The following is a 13,601-nucleotide window of genomic DNA, read 5'->3' as shown; positions in this document are numbered from 1 at the left end:
GTGTATTCAGTCACTTATGAGGAACCCCAGGCTGACCCTGGTGTCATTACAGATATTGTACTCAACCGCTTGAATGTAACTCCTTATGTTGAGTTTATCATGTTTTGGCTGTTCGGTGTTTGTCAGACATCATTTTTGTGTGTTCTCTACCTGCTTACGAGTTGTTTGACTTGGGAGCGTCGCACTCCTTTATATCACCTTTGTTTGCTGAGAAACTACCTATTAGATCGGCAAGTATGGAGCAGAAGCTGATAGTTTGTACACTGACAGGCAGTAAGGTTGAGCTTGACCAGGTCTTCAAATCTTATCCTGTTTAAGTAAGCGACCATGGACTAGAGGCTAGTTTGATAATCTTGGATATGAAGGACTTTGATATAATTTTGGGAATGGATTGGTTGTCCACACACGGAGCCAGCCCAATCTGCGCAGAGAGGAAAGTACTCTTCAAGTCAAAGGAAGGCAAGGAATTTGTGTTCAAGGGAAACAAAAGCAAGAAGCCTAAGAAAACCATCATTTCAACTCTCCAAGTCCAAAAGTTGATAGGAGAAGGTTATCAGTGTTACTTAGCCTCCGTGCTGGACACCGAAGCCCAGATTATACCTATAGAAGAGATAGGTGTGGTAAGAGACTTCCTGGATGTCTTTCCGAAAGACCTCACACGGTTACCACCGGACCGGGAAATGGAGTTTATGATTGCCCTGGTGCCTGGTGCTACTCCAGTGTCTAAGGCACCCTACTGAATGGCTCCTTCAGGATTGAAGGAACTTCAAGAGCAACTCAATGACTTGTTGAGGAAGGGCTTCATTAGGCCAAGTGTTTCTCCATGGGGTGCACCTACTTTGTTTGTAAAGAAGAAGGACGATAGTATGCATATGTGCATTGATTACCATGAACTCAATAAGCTTACGACCAAGAACTGGTACCCGTTGCCTATGATCGACAATTTATTCGACCAGTTGTAAGGTGCAAAGGTGTTCTCAAAGATCAACCTCCACTCGGGGTACCATCAGTTGAAGATCAGAAGTAATGATATCAACAAGACAGCATTCAGATCGCAATATGGTCACTACGAGTTTCTGGTTATGTCCTTCGGACTAACCAATGCCCGAGCAGCTTTTATGGAGTTAATGAATAGGGTGTTTCATGACGTGCTGGATAAGTACATTATCGTGTTTATTGATGATATTTGGTCCACTCCAAGAGTGAAGAAGAGCATGCTAACCGCCTTCGCTTCATGCTACAATGCTTGAGAGAAAAGCAACTGTATGCTAAGTTCAGCAAGTGCGAGTTCTGGCTACAACAAGTAGCTTTCTTAGGTCACCTGGTTTCCGCCAAGGGTATTGAAGTTGACCCTAGCAAGGTGAAGTTGGTAGTTGACTAGGAGACACCCAAGAGTGTAGCATATATTCACAGCTTCCTCGGTCTAGCCGGCTACTATAGGAGGTTTATTGAGAACTTTTCAAGGATTTCATCTCCTATGACTCGATTGACTCGGAAGGGAGTGAAGTTCAAATGGTCCGATGACTGCGAGAAGAGCTTCCATGAATTGAAGTAGCACTTGGTTTCGGCTCCGGTACTCACCATTCCAAATGGTACTGGAGGGATGGTATTTTATTGTGATGCTTCAAAGATGGGCCTCGGCTGTGTTCTGATGCAGGATGGAAAAGTGGTAGCCTATGCTTCTCGTTAGCTGAAGGATTATGAGAAGAATTACCCAGCTCACGACCTGGAGTTGGCGGCTGTGGTCTTTGCTCTGAAGATCTGGAGACACTACCTGTATGGAGAGAAGAGTAAGATCTACAGTGATCACAAAAGTCTTAAGTACTTCCTTACCCATAAGGAACTTAACATGAGACAGAGGTGATGCTTGGAGCTCATGAAGGACTATGATTGCACCATCCACTACCATCTTGGTAAGGCAAACATTGTGGTGGATGCGCTTAGTCGAAAGTTCCAGACCTTATCTATCACAGCCTTGGCTGTCAGTAAGGAACTTATTGGAGAGGCTAGAAGGATGGATCTGGAGTTACTGGTAGAGGGTGTTACTCTATCTCTAGCAGCCCTATCGGTGTAGTCAAAACTTTGGTAGAAAGGATTCAGTCTGCCCAGGCCTCCGATGAACGCTTCTAAGAGATCATTGAAGCTATCCGGGATGATACACAGCAAGATATGGACTTCACATTGACTGAGAGTGGTGTCCGCATGTTCAAGGATCGACTATGTGTTCCCAAGGATGATCAACTGAGAAAGAAAGTGTTCACAGAAGCTCACGATTCTCCTTATTCGATTCACCCAGGTAGTACTAATGATGTATATATTATCATCATTCCTGTATCACTATGCTTTCTCTTTTGTTATTATAATTGTAGTTTATCTGCAGCACTCTGATCTTGCTTATGGTAAAGTGATGAATGTGGGACCATGAATGTAATAACTGCTTCTAGATCCGTGGGATTTGGCGGATTGCCGTTATGCAATTCGGGTCACCTACCTAATCCTCCCAGGGGTGGTTTGGGGTGTGACAGAGCTTAGTATCAAAGCGTGAGGCTCTTCTTACATTCACGGGATGCAGACTAGGTCTAATAAGTTACCAACATTAAAACATGTATTCAAGTAAAAGCTACAGGGGAGGTAGAAGTAATTAAAAGATAAATATGCAATATTTCCATTAATTTAAAGACAATTGTGGCTGAGCCACTACATAAGCGTGACTGACTGTACTACATTCAATATTTACATAAGCTGGCAAAAAAAAAACCACATACATTTTGAACCAAAAAAAAATACATGAGCTATAAAAAAAAGTAGGATGAATAAGTCTGGACCACGTAACCGATAGTCCGGCTGGCTGAAAGTAACTACTCCGGCAGAGGCAAGTCGCTCGGTGGAGGATGAGGCTGGCGAGAGTCAACACAGTAGAACCTGTCCCAGAAGTCCAGACGTTGCTCTACAGATACTAATCTACTCTCCAAAGATGAGAAACCCTGATCCATCCTAGTCGACATGTCAGAAAGCTGAGTGCTGAGACCCTGGAACTGTGACATCACCTGTGCCCACTCAGATGACTCTAGCACGTGCGAGCTAGTAGCACCCGTCGCGTCATAAGCAGGCAAATCCGTGAACTGTGTGCCAATCCCCTCGAAGTCTCCATACTCCTCTCCATGCTCCTCACCATGCTCACCCTGCATCTCACCCAGCTCCTCATCTCTCTGCAGCTCATCACCTGGCATCTCTATCTGCTCCTCCTCCTGTGGATTACCCCCTGGCACCTTCATCTTCAATATCGAGGTCTTGTCAATGGGCCTGGATGTATCTCTCTCCACATACTCGTCCTCCAAAGGAACCCCGTAGTGCTAGAAGACTAAGGTAAGGAACTTCCCATATGGAAGGTTCCCATCAGAGGGGTTCTGTGCATGATATAACATAACCTGAAGCAGCAAGTGTGGGAGGTTTATCACCGAACCTCCTCTGCCCGCTCCCAATAGGCAATAAGTGATATAAGCCCTCAACATAGAAATGCTACCCCTGTTTCCGCCCTTGGGGTAGATGTTGTAGGTCACACAACTACTAATGATGCGAGCACTAGGCTTGTAGGAAGCCTATGACTTGGGTGTGCTTTCAAACCTAGTCAATGCCTTGCACTGCGATGTATTCAGCCTCGGTGGTAGATAGAGCAAAAGAAATTTTGCTTCTTACTAAACCACGAAACCAAACATGATCCTAGAAAGTGATAAGATCCACTTGTACTCTTCCAATCAACATGACACCCGACAAAGTCGGCGTCGGAGAAGCTAACAAGGTCAAAGTCATTGTCCATAGGGTACCAAAGGCTAATGCTTGGAGTTCCTTTCAAGTACTTAAAGATTATCTTCACAGTACTTAAATGAGATTGCATAGGTTTGGCTTGAAACCTAGCACAAGCACAGACACTAAACATTATGTCCGGTCTACTAGCCGTTAGGTAAAGTAATCTAACTATCATACCTCTATATTTGGTAGGGTCAACAGGAGTTCCATCTTCATCTTTGGACAAGGTTACTAATGTACTCATTGGAGTACTTGAAGATCTCTATCCATTGATGTCAAACTTCTTTAAAAGCTCCTTAAGGTACTTAGTTTGACTGAGGAAAATCCCATTAGGGGTCTGCTTTATTTGAAGTCCTAGAAAGAAATTTAATTCTCCCATTAGACTTATTTCAAATTCATTACTCATGCATTTACGAAAATCATGACAAAAGGATTCATTGGTAGAACCAAAAATGATATCATCAACATATATTTGAACTATAATTAAATCATTTTTTTCATGTTTAACGAACAAAGTAGTATCTATCTTACCCATTGCAAATCCATTGTCAACCAGAAACTTACTTAACCTGTCGTGCCAAGCTCTTGGGGCTTGTTTCAAGCCATATAGGGCTTTCTTTATCTTGTAGACATGGTTAGGAGTACTTTGAGTCTTCAAATCCAAGGGGTTGAATAACGTACTGTCACACCCCTATCCCTGAGCTTATACCACAAGCACAATCAAGAGGGTGATTGGGATGCACACGTCACCCCAAACCTCCTAGGATCAACGACACAGTGTCGTGGCGCCTGATAAACACCCAAGCCCTACCCAATAATTTCATTGAGTAAAAAGGAAATATAATTCCAATATCTGTCAGAGTCATAATGAGCGAAAGCATTAATTACATAAGTAGTAACAATATGTTCAGCCGTCTAGGTGATAACATAATAATAGTACTGGTGTTAGCTGACCATGGCATAACTACTCAAATTTATAATAAGTTGATATAAAAGAGTTCATAATGGGCTCGAAACCCCAAAAGAATCAAAAGATAGGGAGTTATCCCTGAAAGTATCAGTGCCCATAGGCACAATCATCGCAGGGGCAACTATCGTCGTGTTCCTCTGACACGTAACCAGGTTCCTCTGTACCAATACCATCATAGTCTGTAGGTTGTACATCCAGGCCAGCTAAATATCCACTACCTGCATGAAAGTCTAAAAAAATTGTGTACACAGGGAGTTAGCTCCACTGAGCTAGTAAGGGGAAAGGGGAGTGCACATACATACAATCACACGTAGTCCATGATGCATGCAATACTAAATTCATATTTTCCACCTAGCAAGCAATCTAAGTCATGGCGTATGCTACTGTGATAACTCGGGAGACACAGGGGGTCACTTATCCTATCGCCCCAGTGAAACCTCAATTATCACAAGTGACCTGCGCCGGTAGAAGCCATCATGACCACCCAATGGCAGACCCCAAATAGCCATCATTACCCCTGTCCTGGCCTCTCCCACCTCCACAGACCACAGGTGCTCAGGCTATCCAACACCTAAACCCCTGTTGGCAAGGGTCGTAGCATAGGGTATAGTAGAATCCTAACCACATATATACTACATGCATTTCTATGGTCCCGAGAGGTATTTCGGGTGCATCAACGTCCCATTCCATCTAATACCCGGGTACCAGCACGGCACGGCGCATACAGACCAGGATGGCAAATAAGTAATTATCATATTTATAAGAATCACAGGGTTTGAGTACCAGTGCAACCGGCACCGTAACCCAATATCGCAATATAAAGCATCATGCTCACATCTCATCAAATCATATCCGCAGGTTTCATATGTAAAATGCAACATGGCAAGAATGAATATAAACACGGAAATCAATATATAATTCTAACTAATGCATCCCTATAAATATATATATCAATCCCAATCGTTACCCAAGGCCCACTCACCGATTGCTTGCTTGTCCACCGGGGTGTTTGGAAAGGTTTGCTCTAAGGCATGCTCTTCTGTGTAGATTCCAAGGTCTGAGAATGCATGAAAATGGTGTTAGGAGTGTATAGGTGGGTCCCACAAAAGATCCCAACAAAAGAAGATGATTTGGCCCAAGACAGCAGGAACATATGAAGGAACGGAACCAGACGGGTGAATCCGATCGTGGATCCGCCCAGGCCATGCCCAAAAAATTATATGGAACAGACTCGCGGGCGGATGCGAAACGTGAGTCCGCTCGTAGATCCATTCCAACCCTAAGACATACCCGAGAGCAACTTAGGATTCTGGGTTTCGGGCTGATTCAATTTAGGTGGGTCCGCTCGTAACTCCGCTCCGGAGGAAAGCCATAATAGGCTGAGCGGACTAACGAACGGATGCACGACAATGAGTCCGGTAGTTCGTCCACTGCCCTTCCTTCGAACAGCAAGGAAGAGCATCATCACCAGCCCTTCATTAATGGATCCAACAGGGTTTTAGGGTAGAGAAGGTGAGCTCAGACCTTTGTTGGAGGTCTACCACACGAAGCCCAATAAGAATCACTTAGGGTTTAACTAATTCGGATCCATCTCCAAGGTTCATTGCAAACCTAAGCTAGGTTTAGAATGTTAGAACAGTATAAGATCATTCAAAAGCCATAAATGGCTTAAAGAGAGAAATAGAGGCTTCAAAGGGAGAAAATAATGAGGTTCCATGAGCTCTCAAGAGAACCCCCATGCTTGGAATCGATTCTCATAGGATTTCCAAATCCAGAAATGGAAGAGAGGAAGAGGTAGGTGAGGTCATTACCTCAAGGTTGAACCAATCGATGTCCTCCACCTCCACAGCCTCTCAAGCCCCTTCTTCTCCAAGCCTTCAATGCTCCCTCAGCTCCACGGTTTGGGTAGGTAGAGAAGTAATGAGGTTTGAGGGTTAAGCTTTAGTCTTAAAGCTAATCTCCCTGCTAAGGTCTGTTTGGCCTGGAGCTTAATGAGCCAAAACTCATTAAAAGGGCTTACATAACCTATGGGTCCACCCAAAGGCAACCTATACCCCAAGGAAAGGTAAGAACAAGGCTACCCTCGTCCAAGAGACAGAACTAGAGTGTCCGAAGTATGGGGTGTAGGTCCTACATGAGGAAAATACATAAAACCCAAGGACAGCACGGGCTGACTAACGGACAGATGCAATGCTGATGAGTCCGCTCGTGCGTCCACTGCTGCTGTAAGGGCAGAAACACAAGGGAAAAGGGTCGGGCTTTGACCCACGCTTCAGGGTCGATTAGAGTAAGACTCAGTATCATCTACAAGATTACATCTTACCCCTTGACCGTCACGACATGTCCTTCGTGATCCCGAACAACTTCCTGATTACAACACTAAGCTCCTCTCTAAAGGAGGTATCTAACTGCGGGGACACCGGGTAAGCCTTTCGATACTTTTCACTTTGCGGACTCGTGCTGGGAGGATGATCGAAGAAATCACCATCGATAAATCTTCCCCACTGCTGGTTAAGGAACCTCTCTTCAACAGGCAGGCCAGTGATGTGGTCAAAAATCTTGTGACTAGGTTTGACCACAAGTGAAAATAACTCGCCAGCATACACGGCAGCAGAATCTACACATCACCCAAGAGAAAACATTATTAAATAGTAAAACCAGGCGCAGGTGTAACATCCTCCCCACCTTACAAGAATTTCATCCTCAAAATTATCGTACCTTGTAGAAATCCCAGGGAAGGGTATTTCATTCGCATTTCTACCTTGACTTCCCAGGAAGCTTCTTCTTCCGTGTGGTTGCACCACTTCACCTTCACATAATGAATAGGTCCGTTGCGGAGATTTACCACCTTACTGTCTAGAATCTTCTCGGGCTGTTCCTTATAAGACATATCTGCCACCAGCTCTGGTGGTTCCTGAGACAGGATATGACTGGGGTCATGTACATACTTCCACAACATAGATATGTGAAAGACGTCGTGTACGACGTCGAGAGATGGTGGAAGTGCTAACCGATATGCCACCGGTCCAACCTTTGCAAGAATCTCGTAAGGCCCAATATACCTCGGACTTAATTTACTTTTCTTGCTGAATCGCATCACCCCTTTTGTAGGCGACACCTTGAGAAATACCTTGTCACCGACGAGGAACTCCAGGTCCTTTCGCCTCTGGTCGGCATAGCCTTTTTGCCTAGACTGGGCAGCTTTAATTCTTTCCCGGATCAAATCCACTTTCTCATAGGTTTTTTGTATCAGTTTTAACCCAAGAATGCGCCGCTCACCTACTTCGTCCCAATACAAGGGAGTTCGGCACTTCTTCCCATACTGTGCCTCAAAGGGTGACATCCTAATAGGAGCTTGGTAACTGTTGTTATAGGCAAACTCAATGAGTAAAATGTGCTCATCCTAGCTGCCCTGCATATCAATGGCACAAGCCCGGAGCATGTCCTTCAATGTCTGTATCGTCCTTTTCGACTGACCATCGGTTTGAGGATGGAAGGCAGTGCTAAAGCTCAACAAAGTACCCATAGATCTTTGGAATCCACCCTAGAATTTGGAAGTGAACCTGGGATCCCGATCTAAGATAATGCTGACTGGTACTCCATGTAGGCGAACCACGTTATCAATGTACAAGCGGGTCAATCTATCCACAGAATAGGTGACTTTGATGGTAATGAAATGTGCCGTCTTTGTCAACCTATCCACAATGATCCATATAGCATCAACATCCCTAGGTATATGGGGTAATCCTGTAACGAAGTCCATAGTCACATGCTCCCGTTTCCATTCCGGCACAGGCAATGATTGCAATAGTCCATGGGGACGTTGTCTATCTGCCTTCACTTGTTGATAAGTGAGGCACCGGGCTACATATTCTGCTACATCCCGCTCCACCAGTAATGTCCTTTCAGGTCCCTGTACATCTTAGTACTACCTGGATGAATCGAGTAAGGGGATTCATGTGCTTCTACCAATACTTCCTTCGTTAGCTGGTTGTTCTTGGGAACACATAGATGATCTCTAAACATGAGGACACCACCCTCCATTAATGTGAAGTCCAGATCACGCAGTGTGTCACCCTGGATAGCTTCAATGATTTCCTTGTAATGTTCATCTGAAGCTTGAGCTGCTTTAATCTTTTCAACCAAGGTGGATTGCACCGCTAAAGATGTTAAGGACAGGGTAGCACCTTCTACTAATAATTCCAAATCCATCTTCCTAGCTTCTTTAATAAGTTCCTTGCTGACAGCCAGGGATGCGACAGATAAGGTCTGTGATTTTTGACTAAGAGCGTCTGCTACCACATTTGCTTTGCCTGGGTGGTAATGAATAGTGCAGTCATAATCCTTCATGAGCTCCAACCAATGCTTCTGTCTCATATTAAGTTCCTTTTGAGTAAAGAAATACTTGAGGCTTTTATGGTAGCTGTAAATCTCACTTTTCTCTCCATACAGATAATGTCTCCAGATCTTCAGAGCAAAGACCACAGCTGCCAACTCTAGATCGTGAGTTGGGTAATTCCTCTCATATTCCTTCAACTGACAAGAAGCGTAGGCCACTACTTTATCACCTTGCATTAGCACACAACTAAGTCCCAACTTTGACGCATCATAGCAGACTACCATTCCCCCAGTACCATTTGGTATAGTAAGTACTGGAGTAGAGACCAGTCGCTGCTTCAGATCCTAAAAATTCTTTTCACATTCGTCCGACCACTCGAATTTCACTCCCTTTCTGGTTAATCGAGTCATAGGAGCAGAGATTTTGGAAAAGTTCTCGATGAATCTCCTATAGTAACTGTCCAGACCAAGGAAACTGTGAATATCTGCCACATTCTTAGGTGTCTCCCAATCAACTACTGACTGTACCTTGCCGGGGTCAACTTCAATACCCTTTGCAGATACCAAATGGCCTAGAAAAGCCACTTGTTGTAACCAGAACTCACACTTGCTAAACTTTACATACAACTGCTTTTCTCTCAACCGCTGAAGTACAAATCGAAGAAGGTCAGTGTGCTCTTCTTCGCCCTTTGAGTAGACCAGGATGTCATCGATAAACACAATAACGTACTTATCTAATACATCATGAAATACTCTGTTCATCAATTCCATAAAAGTTACCGAGGCGTTGGTTAGTCCGAAAGACATAACTAAGAATTCATAATGGCCATATCGCGACCTGAACGCAGTCTTGCTAATGTCGCTGCCTCTGATCTTCAGCTGGTGATACCCCGAGCGGAGATCAATCTTAGAGAAAATCCTAGCACCTTGCAATTGGTCAAACAAATCATTGATCCGAGGTAATGGGTATCGATTCTTAATTGTCAACTTGTTGAGTTCATGGTAGTCGATGCATAGGTGCATACTACCATCCTTCTTCTTCACAAATAGAATAGGCGCACCCCACGGGGAAACACTTGGCCTAATAAAACCCTTCTTCAGCAAATCATTTAGTTGTCCCTGAAGTTCCTTCAGTTTTGACGGGGCCATTCTGTACTGTGCTTTAGGCACTGGAGCAACACCGGGTATCAGATTGATCATAAATTATGTCTCTCGATCCGGTGGTAAGCGTGTAAGGTCTTCTGGAAAGACATCAGGGAAATCCCTTACCACACTTATTTCTTCCATCAGTGAAATCTTGGCTTCAACGTCCACTACTGAGGCTAAGTAACACTGATAGCCTTGTGCCAAGAGTTTCTGGACCTGGATAGCTGATATGATCGGGTTCTTGGGTTTCTTACTTTTATTACCCTTAAACATAAACTCATTTTCCCCTCTTGCCCTGAAAAGTATCTTCCTTTCTGCACAAATCATACTAGCCCCATGCATGGATAACCAGTCCATTCCCAAAATCGCAACAAAATCTTTCATGTCTAGGATGATCAAACTGGCTTTGAGCCCATGGTCACTCACTCGAATAGGGCAAGAGTGAAAAGATCGATCTAGCTCAACTTTGATTCCAATCGGCGTAGTAACCATTAACTTTTGCTCCAATAAGACCAGCTCAAAAGGTAACTTCTCAGCAAAGGAGGGGGATATAAAGGAGTGTGACGCTCCTGAATCAAATAACACATAAGCAGGTAAGGAGCACATAGAAATCATGCCTGACAGACACCGGATTGCCAAATATGGTAAGCTAAAATTAATTATATTGACTAAGGTGGTTAGGTGTAGTACCTGTGATAACACCGGGGTCAGACAGGGCTTCCTTATGGGTGACAGAATAGACTCGCCCCTGAGTCTTGCTCACTAGAGCAGCAGCAAGTGGACGAATAGCAGCCCTTGCCGGGGATGGTTTGGAAGTCGCTACCGACCACGAACCTGATTGTCGTGATTGAGGACAATCCTTGGCCATATGCCCAGACTCCTTGCAGTTGTAACATATGAGAGTCTATGCTCCATAGTGAGATGCAGGTACAGATTTAGGCACTTGAGTTGAATCAGGCCTGCGGAAATGAATTGGAGCCGCATTGGTATAAGACCCTCTTCTTTGAAACTTGCTAGGTCCCCTAGAGTCGTGAGATGATACCGGCCTCTTGCCTCCCTAGATGGCCCGATAATTCTCCCTTTGTTGGTCTTCTATCAGTTTAGCAGCTTCAACCACTTCAGTATAGGTGGGGTACTTGTGCAATACCACTGTTGTACTCAAGCTAGCCCTAAGTCCCCTTTCAAACCATCTTGCTTTCACGCCCTCAGTCTTCAAATGGGTCGGAGCAAAATAGAAGTACTCCTCAAAAAGTTGTTGTTGGTATTCAAGGACTGATTTGGATCCTTGGCTGAGGTTCATGATTCAATCTCCTTCTTCTCCCAAAAATTTCTTGGAAAGTAATTCTCGAGAAAAGCTTCCTTAAATTGATTCCAAGTAGCATTGGGATATCTTGCCCAAAAATGATCCTTCGAGGAACGCCACCACACATCAGCATCACCTCGGAGTTGAAAAGTAGCACACCGGATCTTCTCGAGATCATTACATGGTAATACTTCAAAGATCCTCTCGAGATCCCTAAGCCAAGTAGCTGGAAACATTGAGTCATAGACCAGCTTATAAAAAGTGGGAGGATGGTGCTTTAGAAATCTCTCAGAGAGTTTGGAGGCATCAACCCATTCCAGTATTACATTTCTAACCGGTAGAGCAGCCGGAGGAGGGGGAGGTGGATCTTGGTTCACTTGAGCCGCAGGGGCTTCATTGCAGCCGGCCCCGGAGGAGGAATAATAGGAGTGACATTAGCCAGAGGATTTGAAATTTCATGTACCCGAGGTGGTACTCTTGGCCCTTCCCTACCAGCATTTTGAAGCTGGGCAGCCACATCACGCATAAAAGCGCGCTGCTCATTTTGGGAATCTTGTTATTCTCTCCGCATATCACGAAGAATATTTCCCAAGAGCGCTGCAACATCTGCATTTGTATTCACCGGAGGCAGTGCTGACAAAACTTCCTCGAAAACATCACTGGGGTCATCTCTAGGAGGGGAACGATTTCGATTGTGAGTATTAACCATGTTTCAGCACCTGATTTCATTAGATGCTTCACACGCTAACACAAGCAAGAGAAATAAACACAAATTTAAAGAAAGGATAAATAATTGCACAAAAATTTGTGTGTCCCAACACACGGAGGCAACAAGAGTCCTAAAAAGGAGGCTAGGCCCAAAATATAGGCCAATGGCCCTTTAGAACATGAGCGGATCCACCAGTGGATCAACTCCTTTGAGTCCGATCGTGAGTCCGTTCAAAAATTTAAATTGGGCGGACTTACTAACGGATGCGGAACATGAGTCCGCTCCTTCGTCTGTTCTTAGGGTGTTCAAAGGCCGAGAGGAATGGGGTCGAACGGATTAACGGGCGGATCCTTATGTCATGGTTCCGTCCGTTCGTCCTCTCAGCGCAGAAGATGAAAGGTCAGAATCTATAGGCTCAGTGGTTCCACGAGCAGATTCACGATAAGTGAGTCCGGTCATGCATCCGCTCGATAGATTTTATCAAAAAACTGAAACCGCTCCATTCATTTTCATATTTTGAAGGAGAGTTTAGGAGCGGAAGAGTAGAACAAGGGTGTCCAATCTTTATCCGCCCCACCTTCTTACCCTTAAATCGTGGATTTGACTTCTTCTACTTCAAATCTCACTCTCCCAATCTCAAGGTATGAACTTCCTTCCCCCATTTTGAACTTCTTGGATGGATTGAGTTCCTTTCTAGGGTTTTATTCAAGTTCTTCGTCCTTATGCTTCTATATTTTGTTGGATTGATCAAAATGCATGGATACATCATAATCTTGTTCTCTTTTACTTCTAATCCATTGTCATCATGTCCAACCATATACATTCCCATCGATTTGGGCTAGGGTTAGCCAAACCCTTGCAAAAACCGAATTTTTCCCACTTGTTTTGGTGGTTTGGTTTCTAACACATGAAGTTTAACATCTATTCTCCCCCCTTACATAGGTTGGGTGTATAAAAATTTCGATCCCTCATAGAGTGTTGCCAATCCCCTTTTTTTTTTTTTTTTTTTTGAACTTTGGGGAGATTTCCTATTTTGCTCTAAAGAGGAATATCTAATTTCTTAGTTGAATTTGTGTACATTGATCTTAAATCTCTCTATTTTATTAATCTTGGCATGGTCTCTTTATCACATTACACATTATTCCTTTTTTGGTTTATGGATAAATTGTGTAGGTGCGAAGAGAATGGGTCCCAAGACAAGGAGTAGCAGGGCCCCAGCAGTTGTTGTAGCACTAGCGCTAGTTCCAGACCTGGTACCCTTCGCTGCCAATTTCTTTGTGTCCGTGGAGGCCGAAGCTTTATACACCCAGATACTACGAAAATGAATG

The 13,601-nt window shown here is 44.2% G+C and overlaps 1 protein-coding gene across 1 annotated transcript; it reads right to left on the bottom strand.

The window, feature by feature from the left end:
- Nucleotides 1-4,864: 4,864 nt before the first annotated feature.
- Nucleotides 4,865-8,540, bottom strand: LOC122665461. Its single transcript, XM_043861610.1, has 4 exons — nucleotides 8,391-8,540; nucleotides 7,496-8,099; nucleotides 7,374-7,394; nucleotides 4,865-4,995 (listed from the first exon to the last, which is right to left on the bottom strand). The coding sequence occupies exons 1-4, from the start codon at nucleotides 8,538-8,540 to the stop codon at nucleotides 4,865-4,867; spliced, it is 906 nt and encodes a 301-aa protein (XP_043717545.1).
- Nucleotides 8,541-13,601: the final 5,061 nt, after the last annotated feature.

Source organism: Telopea speciosissima, chromosome 6 (genome assembly GCF_018873765.1).
Source record: "Telopea speciosissima isolate NSW1024214 ecotype Mountain lineage chromosome 6, Tspe_v1, whole genome shotgun sequence".
Taxonomy (NCBI): Eukaryota; Viridiplantae; Streptophyta; class Magnoliopsida; order Proteales; family Proteaceae; genus Telopea; species Telopea speciosissima.
Note: the sequence above shows the minus strand (reverse complement) of the source record. Positions and strands in the feature narration are given on the sequence as shown.

What these genes read in the sequence shown, in the direction of transcription:
- LOC122665461 (XM_043861610.1), bottom strand. Translation starts at nt 8,540, where the DNA reads ATGGACTTCGTTACAGGATTACCCCATATACCTAGGGATGTTGATGCT. An exon ending in GCTTGTACATTGATAACGTG is followed by an intron (nt 8,100 to 8,390) that starts GTTCGCCTACAT and finishes TTTGAGGCACAG; the next exon opens with TATGGGAAGAAGTGCCGAAC. An exon ending in TTCCCTGGGATTTCTACAAG is followed by an intron (nt 7,395 to 7,495) that starts GTACGATAATTT and finishes GGTGATGTGTAG; the next exon opens with ATTCTGCTGCCGTGTATGCT.